Source organism: Lissotriton helveticus, chromosome 7 (genome assembly GCF_964261635.1).
Source record: "Lissotriton helveticus chromosome 7, aLisHel1.1, whole genome shotgun sequence".
NCBI classification, from domain to species: Eukaryota; Metazoa; Chordata; class Amphibia; order Caudata; family Salamandridae; genus Lissotriton; species Lissotriton helveticus.
In genome coordinates, this window is record NC_136068.1 from 383951770 (window position 1) to 383979091 (window position 27322).

Consider the following 27322-nt stretch of genomic DNA (forward strand, 5'->3'; position numbering starts at 1 on the left):
GGCCCGAGAGTGCCGACTAAAGAGTCATAGCACAGTTTGGAGTGGGCAAACCACTCCTTCCCTGTCCTGCTTGGAGAGAAGAGCAGCTCCATCCACCCGCCCGCCACAAAGAAGCAGGACACATCCAGAAGCATAAAATGATAATAACTTAAAGTTATTATCATTTTATGTTTCTCTTCTTTACACTGCTTTAAACAGTGGGTCGATGCTCCTCCGCCATGGCGGAGGAGCCGCCCCTGCTAGCTATGTCAGTGATTGAAAATCTCATACTCCTCCCAAATGTAGAACAAGCATTTTCAATGCAATGGGTTCGCCTTTGGAAAAGTTTGAGCTATTGGCATTGTTAATGACAAATTTTTTATTTATGTGTTGGTTTAGAAAACAGATAAATAAATGGCATTGTCACTTGCATTGTTATTAGCTTAATCTCTGCAGTCTCTAGAACTCCATAGCACTCCCTAGTTACTCTACACTCCCTAGCACTGTGCACTTCCTAGCACTCCCTAGCTTCCCTAGTAACTCCGCCCCTCTTAGCACTGTGCACTTCCTAGCACTCCCTAGCTTCCCTAGTAACTCCGCACCTCTTAGCACTCTGCACTCCCTAGTCACTCCCTAGTCACTCCCTAGTCACTCCCTCTGCACTCCCTAGTCACTCCCTCTGCACTCCCTAGTCACTCCCTCTGCACTCCCTAGTCACTCCCTCTGCACTCCCTAGTCACTCCCTCTGCACTCCCTCTGCACTCCCTAGTCACTCTGCACTCCCTAGTCACTCTGCACTCCCTATTCACTCTGCACTCCCTAGTCACTCTGCACTCCCTAGTCACTCTGCACTCCCTAGTCACTCTGCACTCTCTAGTCACTCTGCACTCTCTAGTCACTCTGCACTCTCTAGTCACTCTGCACTCTAGTCACTCTGCACTCTCTAGTCACTCATACACACTTAGAGACACCCCCCCTCCAGAGCCACACACACCCCCCAGAGCCACACACACACACCCCCCAGAGCCACACATACATACACACCTAGAGCTACACACATATATCCAGAGCCACACACATACACACTGATTACAAACACACACCGAGCCATACACGCACACACACATACAGAGCTACACATACATACCCAGAGTCACACACACTCACACACCTAGAGTTACATATACACCTTTCCACTCTCGCTTGCTTGAGTCTTCTCTCTCCTGTCCGTCTCACTGAGCAAGGTTCGGGTACAAAGTCCTTTTACGGAAGTCCAGAATCTATGCAGGAGTGGGAGGCAGGACTAATGGGGTCAGTGAGCTAATGGGTGCGAGGAAAGGATACCATATGTCAGGCCAATCTAATTGCAATTAAAAGTAAAATTTAGAGGCTCATCGGGGGCTCATCGCAAACCGCACCCGGTCAGAACCGAGCCGTCTCTGCAGGCTACCCCCCTGTGCCCCACAGTTATATTCCAAATTGATATACAGATTTCTGGCATAAAGATTACAAGTAACTGTCCCGCAGTTGTTCCCTGATATTCTCACATGGCCATCACGTCGTCCAGCAGCCTGTAAGCATCACAGCCTGGGTACCCTCCCACTGACAGACTGTTTTGGGGTGATTTTAGCTCAAAGAAAACATGCTGTACCCTGGTTACCATTTTTTTTCCCACTGGTGATTAACACTAGGGAAAGGAGATTGCTGCACTCTGAAAATGTGGGCGAAGGATGCCAGCTAAACATCTTCTGCGATGTTCAGGCACACTGGGAAAATTCGGCCAATCAGAACGCTTCTTTTTACCTTTTCAATTTTTCAGTGATCGCAAACTTTTGGTTCTGTGTTTGCTTATCACCCAAAAATTGTTGAATTCAATTTTTAGACGTTTTGTTTCATTGAAAGATTAAATAAAGAAAAAAAATATGAGGGGGTATATAGTTGGTGATATTTTCTTTCTATTAAAAAATGTTCTAGACCGTCGCACGTGGGTTGCGATAGTTTATTTATGACTTTAAAACCGATGAAGGAGAAGTTTTGTTACACGTAAGTAACTTTACCTTTATTCGTTTTCGCATTACTATTTAAGTGTTTGTCTCTTGCATTTCTGGTTATTTTTTTTATTTTTTGCGAAATAGTAAAATACTGCGCATGTTTTCAGTGTTTTTATATATATATATATATATTTTTCTTCTTCTTATTATTTTTTAAAGCACCAGCCGTGTCGTTAAAAACACTGGCCAATGTGACAAGGGGCTACTGCAACCTCTTGTTTCTTTCCAGGGGCCTCCTCGCGGCCACGGGGCCCCATGCGGCGCGTGCATCCCCTCTCGGCCTCGCGGGAGGAAATGGCGGCTTCCAGGGAGCGCGCGCCGCGTGGAGCCGCCTCTGTGAACCTCAACAACCTACTCTTATCAAAACACGGGGAAGAATAGATCATTCAGGCCTTTTCTGATCAGCAGGGCGAGCTAGAAAGCGTCAGCTCGTGGCGTTTGCTTCCCTCACTGCACACTCATGTGGCAGCAGTGCGAGCCGCATTCCCCATCCTTCCGAGGGGCCTTTATGAGCCCTCGTTTCCGGGGGTGGGAGGGAGAGAGACTCACATTTTTCCTTCAATGAAAAACATAATATGAAGGCCTATTGCGCCGGAAATCCACCCCCCTTTGATTTTTTTTCTATATTGCATTCACAAGGTATGTTTCCGACGAGGGTCGACGGTGTTTTTGACTCCGAAGGGGCTTTCTTGCACTTTCCATCACATCGAAAGGCGGCCGGAATATTGAACACAGATTGAGGAATGGAACCACAACAGTAGCTGTGTGAATGACTGACGGCTCTGCCTGCGCCCCATCCGAATCTAATAAAAGCTGCAAAAGCATCTACGGGCCCCGGGACTTTCGAAGCGAAGGGTTTAGAAGCAGGGAAGGGGCGGGGGGAGCTGGATGTACACGCGGCGCGATTCACCCGAGGAATGCCCAGCGCATCTCAAAGGAGATTACATGTGAAAGCACGTACGAGGGGGTTGTGCTCGCTGCCATCAAGCTAATCTTGCCCGCAAGAAATTTCAAGGTTCCCCTCGGTGTTGTAGCAAAAACACTTTGTACATGCAAACAAACCGGCTCTTACAAATCACCCAGCAAACTAAACTTAACATTTACAAATAAATAGCAAATATGTTTTCATTCATACAAGGGGCTTCCGCGTCTCCCCCTCCTTCCCTTCCGCATGCCATGCAACAACAAGCACCTACGAGGACACGGGGGCCGCCTAAGAAAATATATATTTACCTGGGCGTGCTGGCCTCGTGTTTCTGGTTTTTCTTTCCCTTGAGAACTGTTAATAGACCTGGCGGCTCAGACACAGCTTGCAAAGCCTGCACAGGGGAAAGCAGCAGTATTGGGTCCCGCAGATAGAAACAAGCACCTACGAGGACACAGGGGGCGGGAGAGGACACGGATGGCGGGAGGGGGCGGGAGGGGGCGGGAGAGGACACGAACGGCGGGAGGGGGCGGGAGGGGGCGGGAGAGGACACGGACGGCGGGAGGGGGCGGGAGAGGACACGGACGGCGGGAGGGGGCGGGAGAGGACACGGACGGCGGGAAACGTGCACAGGACAGCGAGGGGGGGCGGAAAGGCACACGGAGGGGGCGGGAATGGACAGACTTTCAGTGAAAGGGGAGGGAACGGGAAAAAACGTAACTCCGCCCTGGGAAAAAATCTCGGGAACGCCCCGAATCTGGTCCGGCCTTGACGGACAGATCCGGCACTCAATGGCTAGCCTCCATTTATGAAGCTAGCCAATGAGAGCCGGGGGACGTTCCCGAAGTGCTTATGGTCAACATAGGATTTCACCTGCGCCGAAAAGCTGCGCAGAGCGCAGCCTTCGGCAGGCGAAACCCAAAAAGGGGTCCTGACTTCATTGGTGCGGCGAGAGATAAGGACTCTTGTAAAATTATTTGTAATCAGGAAGACATTTTTGCATACTTTCATCTTCATCCAGTGACCAAAGTGACATTTTGCTTCTTTCTTCATGATCCACTGGAGTGTACCCATTGACCTTAAAAAACATTAGGTATCCAAGCTGTACAAAATATGTATACCTAAGACGGGGCACTCAACCCCCCTGGAAAAAAACACACTTCACAGCAATTAGTTATTTGCGGATTACTGGTGGTGAATATTATGTTCTGTTTCTTATGCTCCAGTAAAAACAAGCATTTGCAATGCAATAGGTCTCGCATTTTACGATTTTGAGCTATTGGCATTGTAAATGACAATTCCTTTTATTTTGTTTTTGTTTTTTAAAACATATATAAAAGGTATTGTCATTTCCAATGCCAATAGCTTGAACTTGCATAAATGCGAGACCTGTCGCATTGTAAATGCTTGTTTTATCTGTTTTTAGGACAAGACATGAAAGTTCCTTGTGTGGTTTTCCAGCTAAACGAAGCTGAAACAATGTAGTTCTTTACACCTAGTGACAAGGGCCTAAGACATAGCTGGGTCCATGTGGGCAGTTCCTGCTCCCGCTGCCTGACTTTGGGTTACCTATTCACAGGGACATTACTATACGTGTTATCTTTGACGCAACTGTTTCGACAGGCAAGCACTGCATTCAGTTAACTTTTGCTTTAAAGTGTGAGTAAATGGAAACAGACTATAGGTATACTGATTAATGCTCCATAATAAAAAAATCCATTAATTGGAGCGCTTGTTGTTAGTGCATTTTTTGAGATACATATATGATCGTGCAGTGGTCAGCCTGGATAATGCTCGAACTGTTTTTTGGCACATTTAACCTGCACTTCTACTAATATGCTGGTTGCGCTGGATGTATGTGCGGGCCATTTTGAGAGTGAATTAATAAACATAACCAACATTTGGTCACATGGCGTTGAGTGTTCAGATCAATAATATACCAAATTAATCCAAGTCTGTATCTAGAAACTAATTATATATATATATATATATATATATATATACATACACACACGCACACATACACACACCACCACCCCCCCCAAAAAAAATCCCCCCCCCCGAACCCCCCCTCCCAGCAGAAGTGAGAAGAGTCAGTGTATACACTTTATTGGTAAAGCAGCCCTGCTTAACAATAAAAAAAATCACAAGAACTTGTCAGGGGAACAGGAAGCGTTAAAGCAAGAAATCCGCATCATGCCAGGAACAGTAACGCAGATGAGGTCACGAACCACCCATAGGCAGTGCCAGTAAAATGCCAGGGTGGACGGAGGGCTTGCTTTAGCCAGGAAGCCACTACTAGCGTGGCACAGGTTTGGAGCAGGATGGATGTACCCTACCAGCCTGCGCTCCATGAGGATTCAGTATTTACACCAGCGAGCCCCGCAACAACTGTTTGTGTATGTCCGGCAGTCAGCGCGGCCGTACAGTGAATGACATATCCCTCCAACTCCCCCTCCGTACCAAAGAGCCTTTAATCCACTTCAAACGGGACAGTGCTGTTCCCCGTGGTTGCTCCCTCCAGACATAAAAGAGCCACAGCCTTGAAGTAAAGAGCTGAAAACTTAAGTCTGGAACAGGAATTGACCCTCCCCAGGCAGTGCCTCGGGGATCATAGAGCGCTGTAATAATACCGCAGCGCGTATAGCTCTGCTTTTCACTTTGGGGATGTCACTAGTGTATCTCACCCCACACTGCAGATTGAGCCCAGGACCCCTCTTCAGCAAGAGCCCACACTGTCGGAGTTTAAGAGCATGTCTCTACCACCCTCGAGGGGCGCTAGCTGTGCACGCAGGACAGCCGGCAGTTCTCACAGTGGCAGAGTAGGGAGGTGTCCTCCATTCCAACACTGTGAAAGGTGGCTAGCGGGTCTCCCTCCCCCGCTCTCCTACCATCCAAAATGAGAACACAGTGCATTTGTGCGTATGCCTTTAGGAAATCAGAAAGCTGCCTGCTGTCTAATCTAATGGGCATACTTCAAAAACAGTTCAAATAAGTGATGTCACAATGTTGAAGCACTGTATATATGTATGTTGCGAGAACGTGACTGAATGCACAACTAGTGCAGGTGCATGCATGCGCCTGCGGGAGGAGTCATTCATGTACATAACATCAGATAATATGTATGGGTCAGTTCAATAGAGGAGGAACAACATGACCAAATTGTGCACACGAGATTCACGTCACTTCCTGCATACAAACAGTCCACCACTGTGGAAGTTATTTATTCATGGGCACAAGGCAGATTTTGTTTCAAGCAAAAAAAAAAAGGCTCAGACAGATACTACACGGAACATAAACGGTGATTTTAGTGGGAAGGAAATCGGCATATCACCTGCTTCGCGCCGTGTTTCTGTAGCAGCATCTGTATGCAACTCCACGGTTTAAGTAACTGAGGCAGACAGGAAGTGCATGACTGACGGACTCAACACGTCACGTGTAAGCATTTAAACACTCTGAATAGTTATAGAGACCTGACAAGACATCAGCAATGCAAACGATACTAAGTGGTATTTTGTATAAATCCACACAGATCACGCCCCCTTGTTGACCCGATGTAGCCTTCTTGTGGCAGGGAATTGTCACTCAGCTCTTTCACGTCCTCCGGCCCCAGACACTTGTCGGTGTCGCTTGTCATGGCGCCCTCACCCATCGAACAGAAGCACTTCAACAACAGCTTCGGGATACACATGTATTTGACTGTAGAGCAACAGAGCAGAACGGCTTCAGCTTTGGGCTTCGAAGCTAGGGAACCTGGTTCGAATGTCTGCACCGACGCTCATTTATCCTGTGTTTCTGGGCACATCACGTAATCTGTGCCTAAAAATGAACGTGTCCGCTTGAAAAGGAACTGGTGCTCACGTAATGGGCTATGACACTTTTCCACCGAGTAACTATATACAACAGCAGTAACAAACAAGTCCTCTTCGCCACAGTCCTAAACAAGACGTGTGCGTGCGGAAAACTGCCGTGGGGGCAGGACTTTCGTTTCCTGCTGGAAGCCCGCGCCCACGGATTGGCTGGCTAGGAGAGGAGCAGTGGTGACGCGGGGCTCCCATGCCCGAGGGAGAGCCCCGCGGTGGCGGCTGAACTCCGGAGTTGCAACGATGCGGTAAGTGGGGGGGGGGGTGTGCGCGCGTGTGTAGCTGTGCGTGTGTATGTATATGTGTGGCTGTGTGTCTGGTAGCTGTGCGTGTGTATATGTGTGTCCCGATGCATTGTGCCTGCGTGGGTGTATGTGTGTGTGTGCGCGTGCATGCGTGAGTGTGGCTGTGTGTGTGATTGAGAGAGGCTGCGAATGCGAGGCAGGGGATGTGCACGGCGCCGTGCGCGCCCTCAAGGAGGAATCTGAGACAGCGAGGCTCGTGCCTGAACGCTGTCTCACATTCCCCCGAACACGCCGGCAATAGGTGCTTCGCTGCTTCGCGCTCGACCTAAAAAGGACGCAAAGCAATACTTATCTGGTATTTTCTTCACAATCAAATAGATAATCCAACATATCTGATACAATAGCAGAATCATGAAACAACAAGATATCCCGAGGGACATATATATGTAACAGATGTCTGTTGCACACCAGTCTATAAGCTATAGGCTGCAGTAGTCTTAGTCACCACCAGAACAACAGGAATTAAAGGTAAAAAATGCATACGAAAAAGATGGTACAATGAATTTTTTTTTATGGAAAAACGAATTATTCAGACAATTTAGATTACATTTTTCCAAATTAAATTAACTCATGGCACTGTTTAGTTTTTGGGTGATAACTGAAGACTGTGTTGCAGTCATTCACACTGCTATAACAAGGGATCAAGTAAGAGCCTTGTGATGGGTGAGTAGGATAGTCTGTTTCATGGGCACATATAGAGGCACAGCATAGATTTGCAAGGAGGAGGTAATACTCAAGAGTTTTCCCAAAAATGGATGAAAGCTTCAGATGACAAGGCTAGTAAAAGGAAAACAAAATATTGCAAAAAATTAGGTCCCCAATGGCATGGAGCCATAAACACAATACTCAAGCATTGGTAAAGTGAATAGATTTCGACTGTGACACCTACTGGCTTGGTCAATGCTTGTTTTCGTCCATCATTCAAAGATGGCTGCCTCAAGTGCAGGCATATGCTTGCTGTCAATATGTAAATAGTTTTTTTTAATGCAAAAGAAAAAAAACATTTCAAGATGGCTGAAGTGCATGTCACATATGCACAATAACCCCTTATGTTCAAAGGGGGAGGGAACAAGATGTTACGGGACAGTCAAGGTAAGCTGGCCTCCAATAAACATATATCACACAACGGGAAGCTACCCGAACAAGGATGTCTGATTCCTACGAGGGTAAAGGCATACTTTGCCTGTACCCTATGAGCTGTTGGGCATCTCAAAAAAATGTATGGACTGTCCTCACACACTACCTGGTGGCATGCTTCATCATTGGCAGTCCTCGCTCTTTAAAGACCACGTTTGAGAAACAGCGGGCCTACACCTGAAGACAGGGAGCCACTTCTAAAGCGAAGTGGGGGCCCGTGCTAAGAATGTGAGTGAGTGATGTTAAAAATGTATGCAAATGCTACATGGAACTTGAATTGCGCAGGATATGCTCAATATTAAAATTGGTGAAAGGGACTTGGGGGATTAGTGCCACATCCCCATAAATGAAGCAAACATGTTTCTGCCTCTGTGGCCAGGATGGTCCAAGGCATTCATCAGGACGTGAAAGGGCTCCTATCTAGTCTCTAGGAGATTGAACTAGTCCACTGTAGGTAGGTTGACCTTTGTCAGAGCCTACTGTAAATCTCCAGGAACCCCGGTTTAGGGGTAGCAATGTCCCATGGGAAGGGAGGAATTGAGGGACCCATGTAGTCACACTATGCAGCCTCTTACTACTCCAAGGTGCGTCCCTAGAAGATGCTCCTGTCAACGGGCCTCATTGCTTCCCAGCCCTTTCACGTCCTGATGGATGCCTTGGACCCTCCTGGCCACATAGGCAGAAACATGCTGGTGACATTAATGGGGATGGGTCACTAATCTCCCAAGTCCCGTCACCAATTTTAATATTGAGCATATCCTGTGCAAATTAAGTTCCATGTAGTATTTGTATCAATTTTTAACATCACTCACTCACATTCTTAGCACAGGCCCCCACTTAGCTTTAGAAGTGCCTCCCTGTCTTCAGGTGTAGCCCGCTCTTTATCAAACGTGGTTTTTAAAGACGGAGGACTGCCGATGATGAAGCATGACACCAGGTGGTGTGTGAGGACACTCCATACATTTTTTTGAGATGCCCAGCAACTCATAGGGTACAGGCAAAGTGTGCCTTTACCCCCGTAGGAATCAGACATGGTAGCTTCACGTTGTGTGATATGATGTGCATGTCACACATAAGCAGCAGCCATTTTTGAATGATTTTTCTTTAAAAAAAAGAAAAAGCATTCCTTGATGGCCACCGTGTATGTGCAACTTCGAATGATTTAAAATACATTTAAGGTTGGCCATCTGCAATACAGCTGTGGGCGGCAATGAGAGCAAGAGAGAGTTGGGGTGATATATAGGTGTTCGGGACAAATACATTATAAAGAGAGGTGGGGACCCAAATGAAGGTACAGTGTAAGGAGAGGCACACAAAAGGAGGAAATAGTCCCTCATATACTCCAATCAAAGGTAATGACATCAACAGTGGAAGGATATAACCCATTCAATCAAAGCACTGAGAGACCAAAATGCTCCTTAGGCAGGACAAGTACAAAAATAGGGAAGAAAATCAATGAATAAGGAGTGGGAAAATGAGAGACAAGAAAGCCATTATATCATGAGAAAGGGATGGACACCAAGCATATTTAACTTTAGATTTTATACAATAGGTCTTTTTGCCAATAAAGAGTTGAATCTGTCCGTAGGAAAGACTTAGTAAAAGGGAAGCCAGTTTAGAAATCTTATGAAACGAAAACCTCAACAGAAGGCATATGAGTGACATCACAAATAACAATTGGGCTTAAAGATATGCAGTTGAATAAGGATGGGTGCGGCTTCTAGTGCAAAGTGGCATACCTACCACCTATTTGTTTAATATCATCAGTTGTCCTGGGCGAGGGTACTTAACAACCTCTAGACAATCAATAAGACAGAGAGCGGTCTAGGTGACCTTATAATCTACAAAGATTGCCGGCTGTGTTCCTCCACTGCAAAATCTAAATCTTGAAGAACAAGTCAACCTACTGCAATTCCCCAGGTCTTGTCCTATCTTCTGTACTACGGCCCCCACAACGCTAAGGATGCCTGGCCTCCACCTTGGGGGTGCCCAGGAGTGGACACCTCACAGGGAAAGCCAGGATGGGTTCCACAGCGGTATTCGTACAAGCGCCTTGAGACCCTTGCGGGTGAGTAGTGCGCTATACAAGTATCAATTTACATTTTACATTTACTATAAGTTTCAATCAAGGGCAACTTCACATCTCCCAAAATATGAATGAATCTCTACCTCCATAACTGCAGGGCCTTGCCAATACTCACCTTTAGAATTTACTGAAAATCAATGCTAGTGTTTTTCTGTTTCATTCGAGTGGTCATCTATAAAGCTGCTATTTTTTGGCTAAATGTTAAAATACTTGAATTTTATAGTATTGTAACCTGAACTCTTGCAAGATCAGAAAAATAGCGCAAGTACTTACATGTCACTGTCTGCTGTGGGTTTCATGGACGGACTCTGAAGGTTAGCTTCTATGATATCATTAAATCCCGAATTTCCAACATTCTTTGCGAGCTACAAATACAAAAAATACAAATTAATATTGTGCTATTTAAAAGTCTATTCTGAGTCTATATTTGGGCAATAGGAAAACAATTATTAGTGTTAATAACATTGATCTTTTTCATGGCCTGTGCTCAATTTGTGCCAGTGGTTGCAGGTGGTGGACACCGGCATCACTTTCTGTAAACCAAGACTTACTTTTCCTCAGCAGGCTTCGACCCAAAGCAAGGAAAATAAAGGCAGAAAAACAAGACGAAGGAGTAAGATAAAGATAGGAAAAGAGTGACAAATGGAAAAAGCAGGCATGTAAAACAACCTGCATGAAAGGAATTGCTGAGTGGTGGAGGAAATAGGCATGAGTTGGAGTCAAAGCTAGGCAGCCTTGGAATTCAGCGCCTTCAGTTTTCGATAGTACCAGTGGTGGGTTTCTATGAAAAACTTTGGGTCCCTGATCTTAGTTTTCAGTAGAACATTGGAATGTTGAGCACACCATGAAAGACCGGGAAAGTGGCTCAGCGTGAATTGCTGGTACACACCTTCTGTTACAACATTCCAAAGCTTGCCTGTATGTTTCCCCTTTTTTAATTTAGAACATTCTATCCTCAAGGGGTAGAATGCTCCGGTGTAACAGAGGCCCCCGCAGCCCTCGCGGTGTGGCAGGCCCCCAGGCTTAACTATACTGAAGGGGGCCCACTCAGCCTCCGACTGATGTGAGTATGGGGGGCCCATTCAGCATGTCGTGCAGGGGGCCCCCTCGCGTTTTGTTGCGCCAATGAGAATTCTCTAATAGCTTTATAGTCCTTCTGTCTCCAGCTATAGCAGTTCTTGAAGGTCCTCCCTATTGTTATAGCCTCTTGCCTGTGGCTTCAGCATGTATCTCTAGAAGAGGGACCTCATAGCCGTTATAACCATTGACTAGTATTATTACAAATTAAACCCCGAAAAGGGGCATAAGGCAGTAGAATCCAAAACACATTATCACTCTACAAAACGATCTTAATTTTGGTTAAACAGCAATTAACACAAGCAATTGATACAAACTCTATGACACAAAGTCTAGTGTCCTGCAATACCAAGCAAAGCGTTCTGCACATATTTCACTCCTTCTCCAATCTATATATATATATATATATGAGGATATGAGTTGCAGTCTGCAGAGAATTTTATGGATCCTGAAATAAATAAGTATTTTTTCCTTTTCATAAATTTTTTAAAACAGGTACTGGATTCGCTTGTACATAATGTAGAGTCAAGTTCCCTTCTAGTGTGTTTACTGTGCAGATTCATTCGTTTTCTTGATGCATAAGATCATGTAATATGTTTAAGCTTGATTACAGACGGATTTGGCTTTATAAAAGCCCTTGTGTCAACCTTTCTTTAAAAAAAAGAGCAGTAACAGGTATAGAGAGAGAATATGCTTTGGATCAGCTTCGTTAAACTGCTGGCTTTCATGTGCTTTTCAGTTTGCCATTGTTTGGGTAGGCTGTTCATTAAGGCCATGGCTAGATTTTTGCATTTGCGTCCCTATTAGATTTGGCAATGGGACATCAAGCAATCTTTTTATAAAACTGCAGTTTTGACATGATGTATAGCTTGTCCTTTATAGCCCTTGTGTGCTCTTCTATGTATCTACTTTGCTGACACAATTACATTTGAACTGCTGATTTTTTTCTTTTTTGCTTAGGAAGTGCATGCAGATTGGATGCCTTAGCTTCTAATAAATACATAATGCCATTTACTAATCTCCCTTGTGTATTCATTTGTTTTACCTTGTGTCATGAAAACATGTTGGAATGAATCCTTTTTTAGGTCTCGCCTGAACCAGCGCATGCGCTGCTCTGCGAGACATTTAGTAAACGGGCTTTAAAAAGTCCCACCACAGCTTTTTGGCTGGCATAGAGCGTTCGGTTATTTGCACAATGACAAGCAGAGGCGCCATATGGCTTTCCTCTCTTGTCATAGTGTGCATACATCGCAGACCACTCGCCAGCCTGCTTTCACTTTGTTTGCGCGCGTGCGCACCACTCACATGCTTTTTTGTGTATTGCAACAGCAGACTGCTCTCCCCAGCGCGTGGGCACCACCACACACGAGCTCACCTCCTGCTCCCCCTCTCACAATTAACTTTAGTTTTCGCTTGTATGTCAGTGCTTGTTGAAATCTCTCTCCATCTTACCTTTTCCTGCTTTTCCGAGTAAAGAACCGCTTCAGTGCAGCAAACATAATTAGTCTATCCCGAGTTAAATCGCGTCCACAGACAAGATTCAGACAAACAAGTTGGGATTAGCAGGGCTGTGTACGGCTTTGGCGGGACGTCCCTTGCTTGTTTTTATTGAAATTGACAACACAGGTGCCGTCAATGTTTGTGTGCCGAGTACACGCGCGCACCTCGCTTTACTGCCATACAATTAACAGTGGCGGCCGCCGCCCATTGCCTCCTCCCGCTGCGCTTTAATTGAAGTGCATTTCTTTTGTTGTGTACTCACCACAGAAACATTTTTTTAAATTGAAATTGACAACACAGGCGCCGTCAAAGTTTGCGTGCTGAGTACACAACAAAAGAAATGTGCGAGTGTGCCATATCAAAGCTAAAGCATCCGTCAGCTGCATGAATGCTTCCATATATTCTGTCAAAGTGCCATCATTTTGTTTCCCCTTTATCGGGCCAACCATCATCCTCCCTTATGCCACCCCCGATGCCTCTCCCGGCAGCTGCCTTCGCCTCTTTTACCTAGTAGCCCAGCCATGAGGAGGGAAAGGAAGGATCCGTCACTGTTAACATCCCCGTGGCTCGGGTGAGGAAATCAGTCCCTATTTTAATAACAGTAGAAGGCTGTAAAACTTGTGTGTTTATTTAATTAGCGCTTGTGTTTTCAGCTGATCTTTGTTAATTGCTTTAAACTAACGAGGATCATCTGAAATCCCAACCACTTGCAGCGTGTTTTCAGCCTATCCTCGTCATTTCCCCTCCAGCCCCTCTAGTGTGTACGGCCGCGGGCAGCGGGATTCTGCCCCATCCCAAAATCTCCTCCCCAGTAAAAATCTAACTTGGTAAAAACCTTTTGATCCTTTAAAATAACACGTTGGGAAAAATGCAAAATTAAAGACTGCAACAGACACCGACATTTGACCAGAAATTGGAAACCCTTGAAGGATTTCCATCATATACTCTGATCACGACAATGGAAAGCTATAGCATACAGTATAACGTGGGTCTTAGGATAAAAGCCATTTATACACTTTATTTTCACACAATTTCGTATTGTAGTATAAATGTAAAATGCCTGGTGGTAATTGGCCGAATAAGTTGCACCCTTCACCACAGTATTTTATATTAGCAGCAAACAATGTTTACTTCCAGGTCGTGCTTTGTTTTAGTGTATAACAGTTGATGCAGTCTATGTACGGTCTATTCGGTTTCTCACATTCAAAAATGTAATAAACTATCAATAATTCAACCTTAGCATGGCTGCAAAAATAGCAAGTATGAAAGCATTCTACATATGAGTGTGCCTCTTTTCCATTATGCGAGTTTACATGTATATAGATCGTGAGATAGGCACACAGGCACATAGATCCTTCAAATGTGACACAAGGAGCCCATTTATAAGGGTTTGTCGGAACTATTTAGAAGCGGTATTATTTAATGTGTTAGGGAAAGGACAAATAGAGAGAGATGATTTGCTACATTATTTCCACCCACTCTATTTATGATATAGTACTATTATACATGAAGAACTATTAGAGGGAAGAGAGGTGTGGAATGTGTGTGTGCGTGTGTGTATACACACATGGAGACAATTAACAAGGTATTTACATATAAGTGCTAATTTTGTGCATGCCTGCATGTAGAATGGGTTCTCATTCCAGCCGCTCCATTTTAAGTCTCCATACCTTGGTCCCTCCGGCGTGCGCAGCCGGTACAGGAGTTTTACAATCTGCGCAATGCTGAGAGCTTGTTGTTTACAGACAACACCCCAGCTGCTTTTGACCCACCACGTCCTTCTCCCTGCTCTGTTGTTTTACCCACACCCCTAATTCAGCCAGGCCGCGCTTGTTTTTTTTAAGTCTCCCCGCTCAGAAGGTGAGTGTTTCATCTTGTGTGCGCGTGTTCTCGTGAACATGCGAGTGGAGAACATTCATAAAATGCCTACGACGAAACTTACAGCATCTTGTGACCATGCTGCGTGTAAAGTTCCCGGAGTCAACCACGGCATTCAATAAACTGTGTTTTATTGCAGGCAGGAGTCGGTAGGGCAGTAAGGGTGGCAGGCACCCTTGTACAAGCAGACAAAATGGACACCCACTCTGCTAGTGGGCTATAAAAATAAACAATAACTGCAGTTCAGGTGTCGTCTAAGACTCCAGCAACCCGGTGCCACTGCACCTGACGCACCAAATATAGCTCCGCCCAGGCACGTAAGCACTCTCTCTTTCTAAATCTCACTCTTTAAATCTCTCTCTCTCTAAATATCTCTCTATCTAAATCTCTCTCTCTAAACCTCTCTCTCTCTCTAAATCTCTCTCTCTAAAACTCTCTCTCACTCTAAATCTCTCTCTCACTCTGGTCGGTTAACATGCTAGCTGTCTATTTGGGAGTAGGACGTAGCTGATACTCAACCGTTACTATGTAAACAAGCACTGGCATAGCCAATAGGTCTCGCTTTTGGGACCTTATGAGTGATTAACCATGCAACAGTTGATGTTGTTGCACCAAGGACATTGTGCTGCATAACTAAATACTTAGAAGGTCCCAAAAGCGAAACCTATTGGCTATGCCAATGCTTGTTATTTGGTCTAAAAAGACCATAAAGGTAATAAAACATAAGTACATACGTCAATGTTATGTTATGTTAAAATTATTTGTAGATCGCACGTACACCTGTTGGTTTCTTGGCGCTATATATAGGAGTAGCCTAAGTCCTGATGAGTTATTCATATGACTTAATGAACAGCCATGTCTTAAGGGGTCTTCGGAATCTCAAGGGGTCTGTATAGGATCTAATGTCATGAAATAAAGAGTTCCAGAAGCGGGGGGCCAGCAACTCAAATCTGCTGCCACCTAATTGATTTGATTTGTAGAGCAGAGTGACTAGAAGGTTCATGTGAGCTGAGCGCAAATTGCGAATGGGTATGTGTATCTGAATATGTTTGGAGACAAATTCAAGGCAGGTGCCATGCAAAGATTTGAAAATGAGGCACCCTATTTTGAAGGCTCAGCGTTGTGATATGGGGAGCCAATGTGACTTCCTCATAAGAGGAGAAGCATGTTGCCATCTAGGCTGATGAAAAATCAGTCTTATAGCCTGATCTGCGCAAGTTGTAGTCTTTTGACTAAATATAGCGGCAGATCGAAATACAGTGAGTTGGTGTAGTCTATGTGAGAGATAACTAGGGCATGAAATGCCTCCACCAGTGCTTCCCTAGTAAGAAGTCTACTGATTTTTCTTATGTTACGTAACTGGAAGAAACAGGTAGTGACTACTGTTTCGATCTGGAACTTAGGGATGTTGAAGTTGATTGTGACTCCGAGGCTCTTAGCTGAGGAAGATGTGGTTGGGGGAGAGCCCAGCTCGGCTGGGCAAAAAAGGGAGCTCCAGGGATTTCGATCAGCTCCTATCAGGACCAGCTCGGTTTCGTCTGGGTTTAACTTTAAATGATTGCAGTTCATCCAATTGCGGATGTGCAGCATGGTAGCTTGGAATTCAGACCTAGAGTCAGATGTGTTGTTGATGGTAAATATTAGTAACAGACCGTCTGCCTAGCTGAATGTGCACACATTTCTTTCTCTTAAGAACAGGATCAAAGGAAGTAGATACAAGTTGGACAAATGCGGTGGAAATGAAGATCCCTGTGGCCCTCCGCACGTTGTGTTCATGTAAGACGCAGTAAACTGGGAGAGGGGGACAAACTGGGAACGCTCCTCCAGGAAGGATGTAATCCATCTAAGAACTGGATCATGGAGTCCTGCGTCCCTGACACAGTCCACCAAGATACCATGGTCGACTGTGTCAAATGCTGCTGACAGGTCCAATAGCACCAAAGCCTGAGGGGTGCCCTTGTAGGTCGTCTCCTGTAATTTGTCCGACACAGTCAATATTACTGCCTCTGTTGAGTGTGAGGTTCAAAGAGGCAATTTGCCACATGAGATTCCAATACCTTGGCCAGGACAGGAAGCAAGGATATAGGACGGTAGTTGATCAGGGGGTCTGCCACCATTTATTTTTTTAGACGTCAAACAATAAAAAAATACATTTCATCCAAATCCATAGTTTAGACTAAATTGTCTTAGTGTTACAGGGTTTCTGTACTCACACAGAACTGTGCACAGAGGAGTGGAACCTCGGCAAATTAGGATGTCCCAAAACTTACCTTAGCAACCAACTCACCCCTTACCGAGCTAGCTACAGTGTCTCATTGGACATATCAAACTCCCAATGTTTAGACAAACCAGAACATGAACTTACAGTACCTCAGGGTACGTGGGACTCATGAACACTCTTTTGTTATATTATCATTACAAACCAGAACATGGAGTAAAGAAGACACATGTGCATTTGAAATGTTTATTTACTAATGCCGTCTTCTCAGGCGCAGTATCTTAGATAATACAAGTATACTTATTATCAGTATCAAAATTATCAGCATAGTTACTAAGACATAAAAAGCGAATGGTGACAGCATGTTAACATGCTGTAATGAATAAGAGTTAACAACACTTATATCTCACCCTCCCTAACACATATATTATATTATTAGCTAAGAAGGTCTCTTTGGGTTGTTTTAGGGCGGGCCCATACCTTAGTGTCCTAGCATGAAGGAATCACATCAGCATACACCAGCTCTCTCTGCATGTGCACCGCATCAAGTGTGTTAACAATTCTCGTGCAAAGCAATATCAATCCCGCCTCAAGCCCAAGTTGGCAAAGGCTGCACTTGTGTTATGACTATGAAGGCGTGGAGATCAGACCTCATAACAATTCCATATCGTGTTGCTCCTGAAACTTCAGCACTCTCCGTGCAGACATGGTTTATTAAACAAAACTGATATCAGAGCAATAACATATTATTCTCACATACACCACGGCAAACCACTAGGTTGAAAGCTAAGTCAACAATTAAGGGTCGTGTGCAGAAGTTGCAAGAAAGGAAAAATGGCGTTTAAATCTCAAATGTACCTATGCTAACTTAACACGATATAAGGATATATAGGAGCTATACAACACCCCCCCATGATCCGAGAACGGACTAAATAAGATAACAGAAGTGCCATCACATGAGAGCAGAATCCAATTTTAAACGAGCATGAATAAAGATTCAATTATAAAAACTAATGCTAAAAAATAGCCCACAAGTATAATGTGGCTCAAGCCAATAGGCAAGCAAAAATAAAATGTCTTGACCAAAAGTCAATAAAATCAAGGAAATGCTATCAATCAGCATGTCAATTTGAGGCAGTGTCTATGATAAGACTGTATATGAAAAGTAAGCCGCAACAGCCTCCAGGAGGAAGTCACTGTCCTCATCCGAAAACAGTTCAGCCATCCAATTTAAAAGATGAAAGGAACATACGTGATCTTCCAGCACCGGATCCTCTATAACCATCAGAGGACAGCTCGGTGGGTTTTCAAGAATACTTCGTTCCAAGAAATTTCGCGCTGCCGACAACACATCCCAGGGACCCATTAGTCCATGTGCCACCGCCAAGGCCATAATCCTTTCGTCAGAACAAACCAACTCGTGAGCAATGATAGGACTCATCAGTTGATCAAAATGACGTCAGAAGATATTGGTCCGCAGAGACACAAATCAATGGCCCAAAGGAAATCACAGGTCAGGCAGCGAAATACAGGCTGGACACAGGTGAAATAGGAGAACCGAAAAGATAATCCAAACGCCGTGCTTAGAGTCGCCAACGGCAGTGTGCCATAATAATCAAGCATGCGGTTGCGAAACCGCGTCAGTAGCAGCTGAGCGTGGTCTTGCACAGGAAGGGCATCCATATTTAAAAAGGCAGAAAACCACCAATGCGCCAGCCGCTAATGCAAGTAAAAACGGGAACCCTCCAAATAAGGATGAAAAAATAGAATGGAAGAAGGCAGGGATGACTCCAAAAATCTTCTCAAAGGAAGTCACGAGACCACCGCTAACAACTTTAAAAAAATGTGCTAGGCCCGTTGTGGAGGATGCGTTAAAGATAGAACGGACCATGGCTCCGAAATGCAAAGGCAAATCAGTATTTAAAAGAGCCTGAACCTCCGTACGGGTGTTAGCAATGTGAAGCACGAAAGTCTCACGGGCCGAGCTCAAGGCCACCTCTTTCTGGGACAATAGAGCTCTTATTCTAGCCATGCCGCTGAATTCTGCTCCCAAGGTCGGTATCTGTGGCCAAATGGAAGACTCCCTATGTTCACGTGTGGGAGGATAAAGAACATTTCTGCAGCAAATAACTCGCTCACTAACCGTTACTATGAAAGCTATACCTTTAATTAAACCACAACAGTTTTCATTATTGAGCATTAAATAACTACCATTCTCTAACAATTTAAACGTGGGGATGATAGCAGGAACTGGCGTGCCCTGTAAAACGCAAGCCATATTCGGTCGGTCCTTGTTACATGAACCGTGTAACTGTATGTGTCTGCACATTAAAGAATGATCTGGCGTCTCAGTACACTCATCCCCTGTTAGATAAACTTCTTGTTCATCCTTGAAACATCTGTATGTGTATGGGAGTGACCAGACCTCATGAAGAAAACCGCTACCTAAGGGTTCAAAACGACCTATTGGCACATATTTCATACAATTTGAAAACTTAAATAAAGCAAAAGGCAGTGTTATTAAACCGTGGATAAGCCACGTAGCAGTAGTGGCTTCTGCCACAGAAAAAGGTAAAGACTCCAATCTTTCAATATGGAGCATAGAAAAGGAAGCATCACGCATTGAAAGCAAGCGTTGTTTGTCTGTCAAATTAAACGGGGAAAATAAAGAGGAAACGTTCATGTATCCCCAGGGAACTTTACCCATTTTCAGAGTCTGTAGTGTCCATGCAAACTGCATGATTGACCGTAATTGATTTTGACCATGGTATAATACTGACACTTCATCATGCACAATATCAACAACAGACGACACAATATTATCTAATGTGTAAATTCTAGAGGAAAGCACGTTAATGCTATTGTCAACAACTGCAAGCACTTTCTCAAGATTCGCCTGATCAATAGCCCTAAGGCGTGAAGCGGCCTCAATCTGTGAGAGTTTCCAAATTTCATTGTAAACCCCATATAACCACCTTTTCGACCTGCCACTAGCTGGGCCTTTAATGAAATCATTCAAATCCACGTCTGCATTCAGTTTGGAAAGGTGATACTTAACCGCAGGTAAAGTTGAATGTTTCAGCCAAGCTTGACACAACTTGCCCACAGAGTAAGAGGTGACAGTATGACTCAAATCAAACCGGGGATCAGATCTAACAGTCTTAAAACCGTCAGATATATTCAAAAATCTTTTTTGGCAAGAATCAGCACTACGGTGCCAAAGCAGCCAACCCCTGGGATTCATACTGGAAATGTTAAAGGAGGAATTAAGAAGCAGAGCCTGTATATCTTTAATGGACAATTGAGTAAAATTACTCCAATTCTCATATTCCTCCAACTCCGGGAAAGACGGGGTGTTTAACCTTTTAGATGTAGCCAATCCAAAGCATGTGGTCTGGGAAATGGTTTCATTTAAAAACAACATATGATTTGGGATGAGACATGCACGGTGCAAAGCCTCAGTGCCTTGTACCTGCCAGGCCCTTGAACCCCAAACTGATTTAAGGTCTATTGTTTCCTTCCATAACTCATAGCCCCCAGTAACTAATTGATCTAGGAAGGCCTTCGAGTACAACAATTTTGTATCGGTAAGTCTAACCTTGGACAGTGGCTGTTTGTGAAATTTAAAATAAAAGGTCTCGGGATTGGACTGGTTAAAGTCAGTGAAATAAGTATACTTTTTAAGAAACGTTTCTGAACTCCCTTGTGTAGGAGCTGGGCAATGTTCCCACTGAGGAAAATTAACAGCCTCCCTTCGGGAAGATGTTTTGTGTAAGAAGTGATTGCCATAATGTTGGTAACAGAACAATTCACCATAATTAGCAGATTCTAAATATAAATCCTCAGCATCAAAAGCAGCATAGTATTTCAAATCAGAAAACAAACTTTCCACAGCATTAACATCCCAATCATCAGAACGAATGTTTTGTTTCACCACATCCCCCATATTAACTCTTAGTACATTAGGAACATTAACGACTTCCGTTGGGCCATGAATCTGAAAACGAACTGCATCCCACGCGATTCCATCCAGAACAGGCCATGCTGAGATGTTAACCAAAGTCAAGTCTCTTTTTAATCTGTGTGTAGAATGTGAAGAGGAAAGTGGGGCCAATGTTCCATTTAAATGAGTAATGCAAGTTCTCTCCTCGACATAGTGTCCATTCATAATCCGAAAAAAATAAAACACAAAACCAATTGACATAAAAAGGTAAACCGAAAAAAGGACCAGCCAAATGTATATCCAAGGAGGAATCAAAAAATGTTTTTTAAACAGGCTAGCATATACCGCAATTTGAGAGGGTTTTTCCGAGGCAAGGGAAGCAGAGTCAAATGAAAATCTGGATTCCGTGGCTAAACGAGCTTGCAGGTCAGGCATGGACAAATCAGTGGGGTATGTATAGTCTGTCTCATCCATGTAAGTTCCGGGCAAATTATTTAATAATGGACTGGAAACAGCAGGTAATTCGATGGCCACTTCAGGTTCAATATTAGAGGCAGTGGGCATAATTGAATTTCTCACAATGGAAGGACAGGAAACAGCCGGTGTCATGCTAAGAAGAATCGGCCACTCTGTGTATCTTGACATTGTCAATAGAAATAAACCTGTTTTCCTTACGACCTGGAAGTGGTGGTAAAATGACTGTTCTTGTGCCCTTCACTCCAAGCACTGGGACTGGAGCTCGATAGGAGGGACCAAACTCTTTCTTGTTGTCGATCTTCTCTCGAACCAGTTCTCCAACTTGGGGTAGCCAGCCAACTACCGGGATCTGCAACGCATCATCCGAAGTGGAGGGCAAATGTTCCTTTGCAAGACTGTCTCTGGTCTTTTGTAGATTCTGTAAAACATTGCAATGTTCATCTGCGTCAAAGGAAGTGGCGCGAACCACAGAGTCTAGACCGTCAAGGTCAGGGACGTACATCTTGATGCCAAAGAGCATTTCGTATGGGGTCCGCCCACCCAGAGACCTTCTAGGGAGATTATTAAGAGCACGCTGCACGCCATAGAGGTGAGCCAGCCAGTTTCTGCCAGTGCCTATAACTCGGGCTGTCAAAGATTGCTTTAAATCACGGTTCATTCGTTCAACTACACTATTACCCTCAGGTCTGTAGGGTGACGAAAACTTGACTTGGACCCCCATCGAAATCATGGCATCCTTATACGCCTTAGAGGCGAAAGCCGGACCCTGATCCGAATGGAAGGTACCACAGGCAAAAATCCCTATAAAGATACGCAAATCTCTAATGACAGTCCGTGAATCAGCGCTGCGATGTGGCCATACCCACACAAAGCGTGTGCATGAGTCAACTGCTACTAAGATGTACTTATACGCAGTATCAGATGAAAAAGGACCGCAGTGGTCTAAATAAACACAGCCTAGCGGTTTATTAGAAATGTACAACTGAGTCTGTGGCGGACGCGTAGCAGTTGAAGGTTTAATCTGCTGGCATATGTCACAAAGAAGGACATAATCACGCGTCTGTTTGTACAGTCCCCGCCACCAGAAACGTTGTTGTAGTTGCGTTACAGTGGCTGAGACGCCCGCATGCGCAGACGCCACACCTTCATGAGCCGCTGTAATCAAGTCTGTTCTGCGATCCGAGTTGGGAATCAGCCGTTCCCCAACATCAGGAATTGTCACAAAAGGAACCTTTTCGGGACTTAAGTGGTATTTATACTTCGAAGGGAATCCCGCAGGATGTTTACTTCCCTTCTCAGAGGCAGCAATCGCTGCCAAGATGTCGCTATCAATCTTGGTTTTAGACCTAGTAACTGCTGCAACTAAGTATGTAGATACTGCTGATTTCGCTGCTTCATCAGCAAGCGAGTTGCCAACAGCGTGAACTCCTACGCGCTGATGACCGAGAGTATGAATCACATAAACGAGTGGCAACATAGCCTTAAGCTCTGCCACACGAACCCAGATCATTTTATGTTTTATTGTGCTACCCTTGGAATCATGAAAATCATTTTGAATCCAAAAGAACAAGTTTTCATTGTAAGACTGGACACAGTAGTAAGAATCACTTACAATTAGAGTAGTAACACTTGGATCTGCGTACTCCAAAGCTAGTAAGAGAGCACGAAGCTCTGCCAATTGTGCGGTGCAATCGCCCAGGGGCAACGTGTGCACTTCCCTGGAAACGAACTCATCATTCAACATAGCACCGACCACAATGGCGCATGCGGAAACGTAGGCATGTTTAGAGCCATGCGCAACCTGCGCCGACCCATCAGTGTAAATGATGCAATGGAAGTCCTCCAAAGGTCGCATAGCCAGAGGAGCAGGATGAACGAATTCATACTGCAAGTACTCCTGCGACCGTAAGGAAGCGTCAAAAATAAACATGACATCCGTGGATGACAATGACGCTGCCCACTGAATCCACCGAGGGTGCAAAGCCTTTGAATTCGGTACACTGGCTTTCGTGACTGCCTCCAAGTGAGGACAGGGTGTTACCACTAGCATGCGTTTCCCCTGAGACAGTGCTCGTTCCTTTAGAATAGCCATCTGTACAGCAGTTAAAACCTTTTCCACTGTGGGAAACCGCATCTCAGCCGAAGTGTACAAGTGTGACTTGTAAGCAATAGGTACTGTGTCACCTTCATTAAAAGTGAGGTATGTGAAACCCACCGTCCCAGGAATTATTCTTAATACCAGGTTGGTGTGGTTATCACGAGTCAGTAAATATTTAGAAGCGAGCAGATCAGCCTGCAAGGATTGCAAAATGGCTGAATGCTCAGGCAGCCAGCATGATTTTGAGAAAGTTGGTTGTATCAAAGCATACAAAGGCTTGATACGCTGGGCATATTCCGGAATGTAAGTTCTGCCGAAATTCAAAAAGCCCAGTAAAGATTGTAATTTTTTCAGTGTTGTTGGAGCGCGCAATTGTGCGCACTTCTCTAAGAAGTGAGGAGCCAAACCTCTACCTTCATTGTTGAGCTCATAGCCCAAAAACAACACTGTGTGCTCTGCAATGTGCGATTTTGCAAAATTAAATTTGTAACCCATGTCTGCAAAGGTACAAATTATGGAATTCACTCGACACAGATGCATCCAAATTTCGTCGTCTGTGAGATAAATATCATCCACATAAGAACATGCATCCGGATCGATTCCCTCCAATAGTGTGACTATTCTGGAGGTGAAGACCCCAGGACTATTTTTGTAGCCCATTGGGAGTCGCCGGAAGCATTTTTGCACACCAGCGGACGTAAAACTTGTCCATTGGGAGCTAAAGCCATCCAGTCTGTGGGCATAAAAACCATTGGAAATGTCAAGCGTTGTCTTGAAACGCTTACGCACTAGACTATCCACTAGGGCAGAGCCGTGAGTATTCTGTACTGCACAGTTACGGCAATGCGAGTTCAAATGCCGGTAATCCAATACCAAACGATATGACCCGTCAGGTTTGGTCACAGTAAAAAGGGGATTATTCATTGGTGACACACACGTTTCAATAACTCCCTGATATTCCAATTGTTCAAGGATTTCTGCGACGGCCGCTTTAGCTTCACGCCGTATGGGATATTGAGGCTGAGGCTGCGGCTCAGACCGCAAAGGAATTTCGTGGCATGGGGACAATTTGTCCCAACCACATTGGTTGCGGTAGAGAGCCGGTGCTAGAGCACGAGCCCACTCTTCTGCAAAATGCTGCGCATGCTCAGTTGAGACAGTGTGCGCGAAACTGGGAAGGATTATCTCCTCCCCTCGCGGCGCTGCGAGCACAAAAGGTGGGGGCCAGTCAGCCTCGGAAAGCAAAATGTCGTACGTAGACGAAAGGTTCTCCCAAAATACCCCTCTGACAGTACGCTGTATGTCACCTTCAATTAACAGGACAATTTCAAAAAGTCTTTCAGGGGGAGCCAATCTCGTATCGGCTGTTTCTATAACAACAAAAACTTCAGTCGCTGTCACCCTCAGTAGTGGACGGAGCGCCTCTCTGACTATGGTAATCTCCGCCGCGCTGTCCAGCAAGGTCAGAGCCCACGTCAGATTCCGAAGCCGCGTTCTCACTATCTGTGGCATATCTATGCGCTGTTAAGGCCGCGACTTTCTTCTTCGCAAACTGCGGACGCTTAGGCGTAGAATCCTCCTGCTTCACTGCGCCGTCTGTCTGGCGGGACTGACCACGTCCTTGCTGGCCACCACGTCCACGTCCACCCCCTCCTCCACCACCGGTCTTCTGGGCCGATGTTTCCTGAAAGGAACGAGGAGAGCGTTGATCAGAACCCTGAAAACGATCAGGTGATTTAATCATCGCGCGATCGCGCAAATCATAAACTCTGTCTGCCGGCGCAGGAGCTTGTATTGCAGGAACAGGATCCAGAGTTTGCCTAGTCTGCTTCCCCTGTGTCTGTTTTTTAGGCCAATTCTGTATTTTGGACTTGGGCTGGACATCTGTCACTGCAGATTGTCCCTGAGGTTGTTTTTTATCCTTCACTGGAAAATATTTCAGACCTCTACTTGTGCGGCCAATTGTCTTATAAGCGGCCACCACAATCTTTGCTAACTGGCGGGGTTTGTCGGCATCGGGCAGAGCAGCCAAAGCATTCGACACCTGAAAGTTAACTGCATCTCCTTTAACATTGGAGAGAATGAGATCACTTACAATCTCAAACGAACCACACAGGCGCATACCCAATTCAACCGCTGCCTCTGGACCGTGATCATTCTGAACACGTCTAATTATTTCAGGCAGAGCATTCATAGACGGGGTGCCGAAGCACCTCGTATAAACTGCCGCAAAAGTTTTTCCCCAGCTTTCACAGTCAGCAAGTTGAGGAGTAATATCCTTTGGTAGAGTAATCGTTAACATTCTATGTTTATCAGCAGGAGTAGAATTCGGAAAAACCGCCTCCAGTTGATCAAACTTCTCTGCTAGCCAGAATGGGAAGTCATCGTTGTCAACAGGACGCGCACCAAAAACCGAATTAACCATCACTGGATTGAGACGCATTCCGCCTCGATCCATGGGAGCGGCCGCACCCCCCTGGGGACCACCAGGAAGATGACGACCGATGTATTGCACTAAAGCACGAATCACGGAAATGGAAACTACATGTAGCCTGCGAATTTCTGCCAGGGTACAAGCCCCGTGATTCGGGTGCGGGGTAAAGCCACCCAACGCAGGCCAATTTGTACCTGGAATTGAGAGTGGACCTAACCTCGCAGGGGACAAAGAGTGGGGGAGGGCGCCATCAAACCAAACTCGATGCTGCCAATGATCAATAGGTATTTCCAATGCCCTGTACGGCGTATATTCAGCCGGGACATCCGAGGCGGTGTAGGAGTGGAACAAACCAGAATTAGCGTCCACAGCCGGAAACGTAACCCAAGAGTAAAACAACTCGTAAGGAAACGCCGGATCTGCACATACCACGAAAATCACAGCCATCCCATCTACAGGGACTTGGTACGTCTGAAGATGGTTGCGTACCGCTACGCGACTATGCTGCGCAATAGCCACCGCCGCCATGTCAACACTGGAAACAAGAACACACAAAGAATACTTTGTAGCACAACTGGGTAGTAATTCAAAGAAACCGTTTGAGAAAGAATCAAGCTTGAATAAAGACCTATTTCAAAAAATAGGTAGGTTTCACCGACACCCCGTTTTCCGGAAACGGATGTGAAGGGGTTAAGGCATGAACGATAAACTACTCGAGTGTCATGATATAAGACCACCGAAACCGTTGGGCGCCATGTTACAGGGTTTCTGTACTCACACAGAACTGTGCACAGAGGAGTGGAACCTCGGCAAATTAGGATGTCCCAAAACTTACCTTAGCAACCAACTCACCCCTTACCGAGCTAGCTACAGTGTCTCATTGGACATATCAAACTCCCAATGTTTAGACAAACCAGAACATGAACTTACAGTACCTCAGGGTACGTGGGACTCATGAACACTCTTTTGTTATATTATCATTACAAACCAGAACATGGAGTAAAGAAGACACATGTGCATTTGAAATGTTTATTTACTAATGCCGTCTTCTCAGGCGCAGTATCTTAGATAATACAAGTATACTTATTATCAGTATCAAAATTATCAGCATAGTTACTAAGACATAAAAAGCGAATGGTGACAGCATGTTAACATGCTGTAATGAATAAGAGTTAACAACACTTATATCTCACCCTCCCTAACACATATATTATATTATTAGCTAAGAAGGTCTCTTTGGGTTGTTTTAGGGCGGGCCCATACCTTAGTGTCCTAGCATGAAGGAATCACATCAGCATACACCAGCTCTCTCTGCATGTGCACCGCATCAAGTGTGTTAACAATTCTCGTG

At 45.0% G+C, this 27322-nt stretch overlaps 1 protein-coding gene across 1 annotated transcript in view; it reads right to left on the bottom strand.

The window, feature by feature from the left end:
• The window catches only part of LOC144768499 (arf-GAP with SH3 domain, ANK repeat and PH domain-containing protein 1-like), a 1182076-nt gene that overhangs the window by 400885 nt on the left and 753869 nt on the right, over positions 1-27322 (bottom strand). The window contains exon 17 of the mRNA XM_078652209.1: positions 10620-10711. Within this exon, the coding sequence (XP_078508335.1) occupies positions 10620-10711 (92 nt within the window). The remainder of the gene's footprint in view (positions 1-10619; positions 10712-27322) is intronic.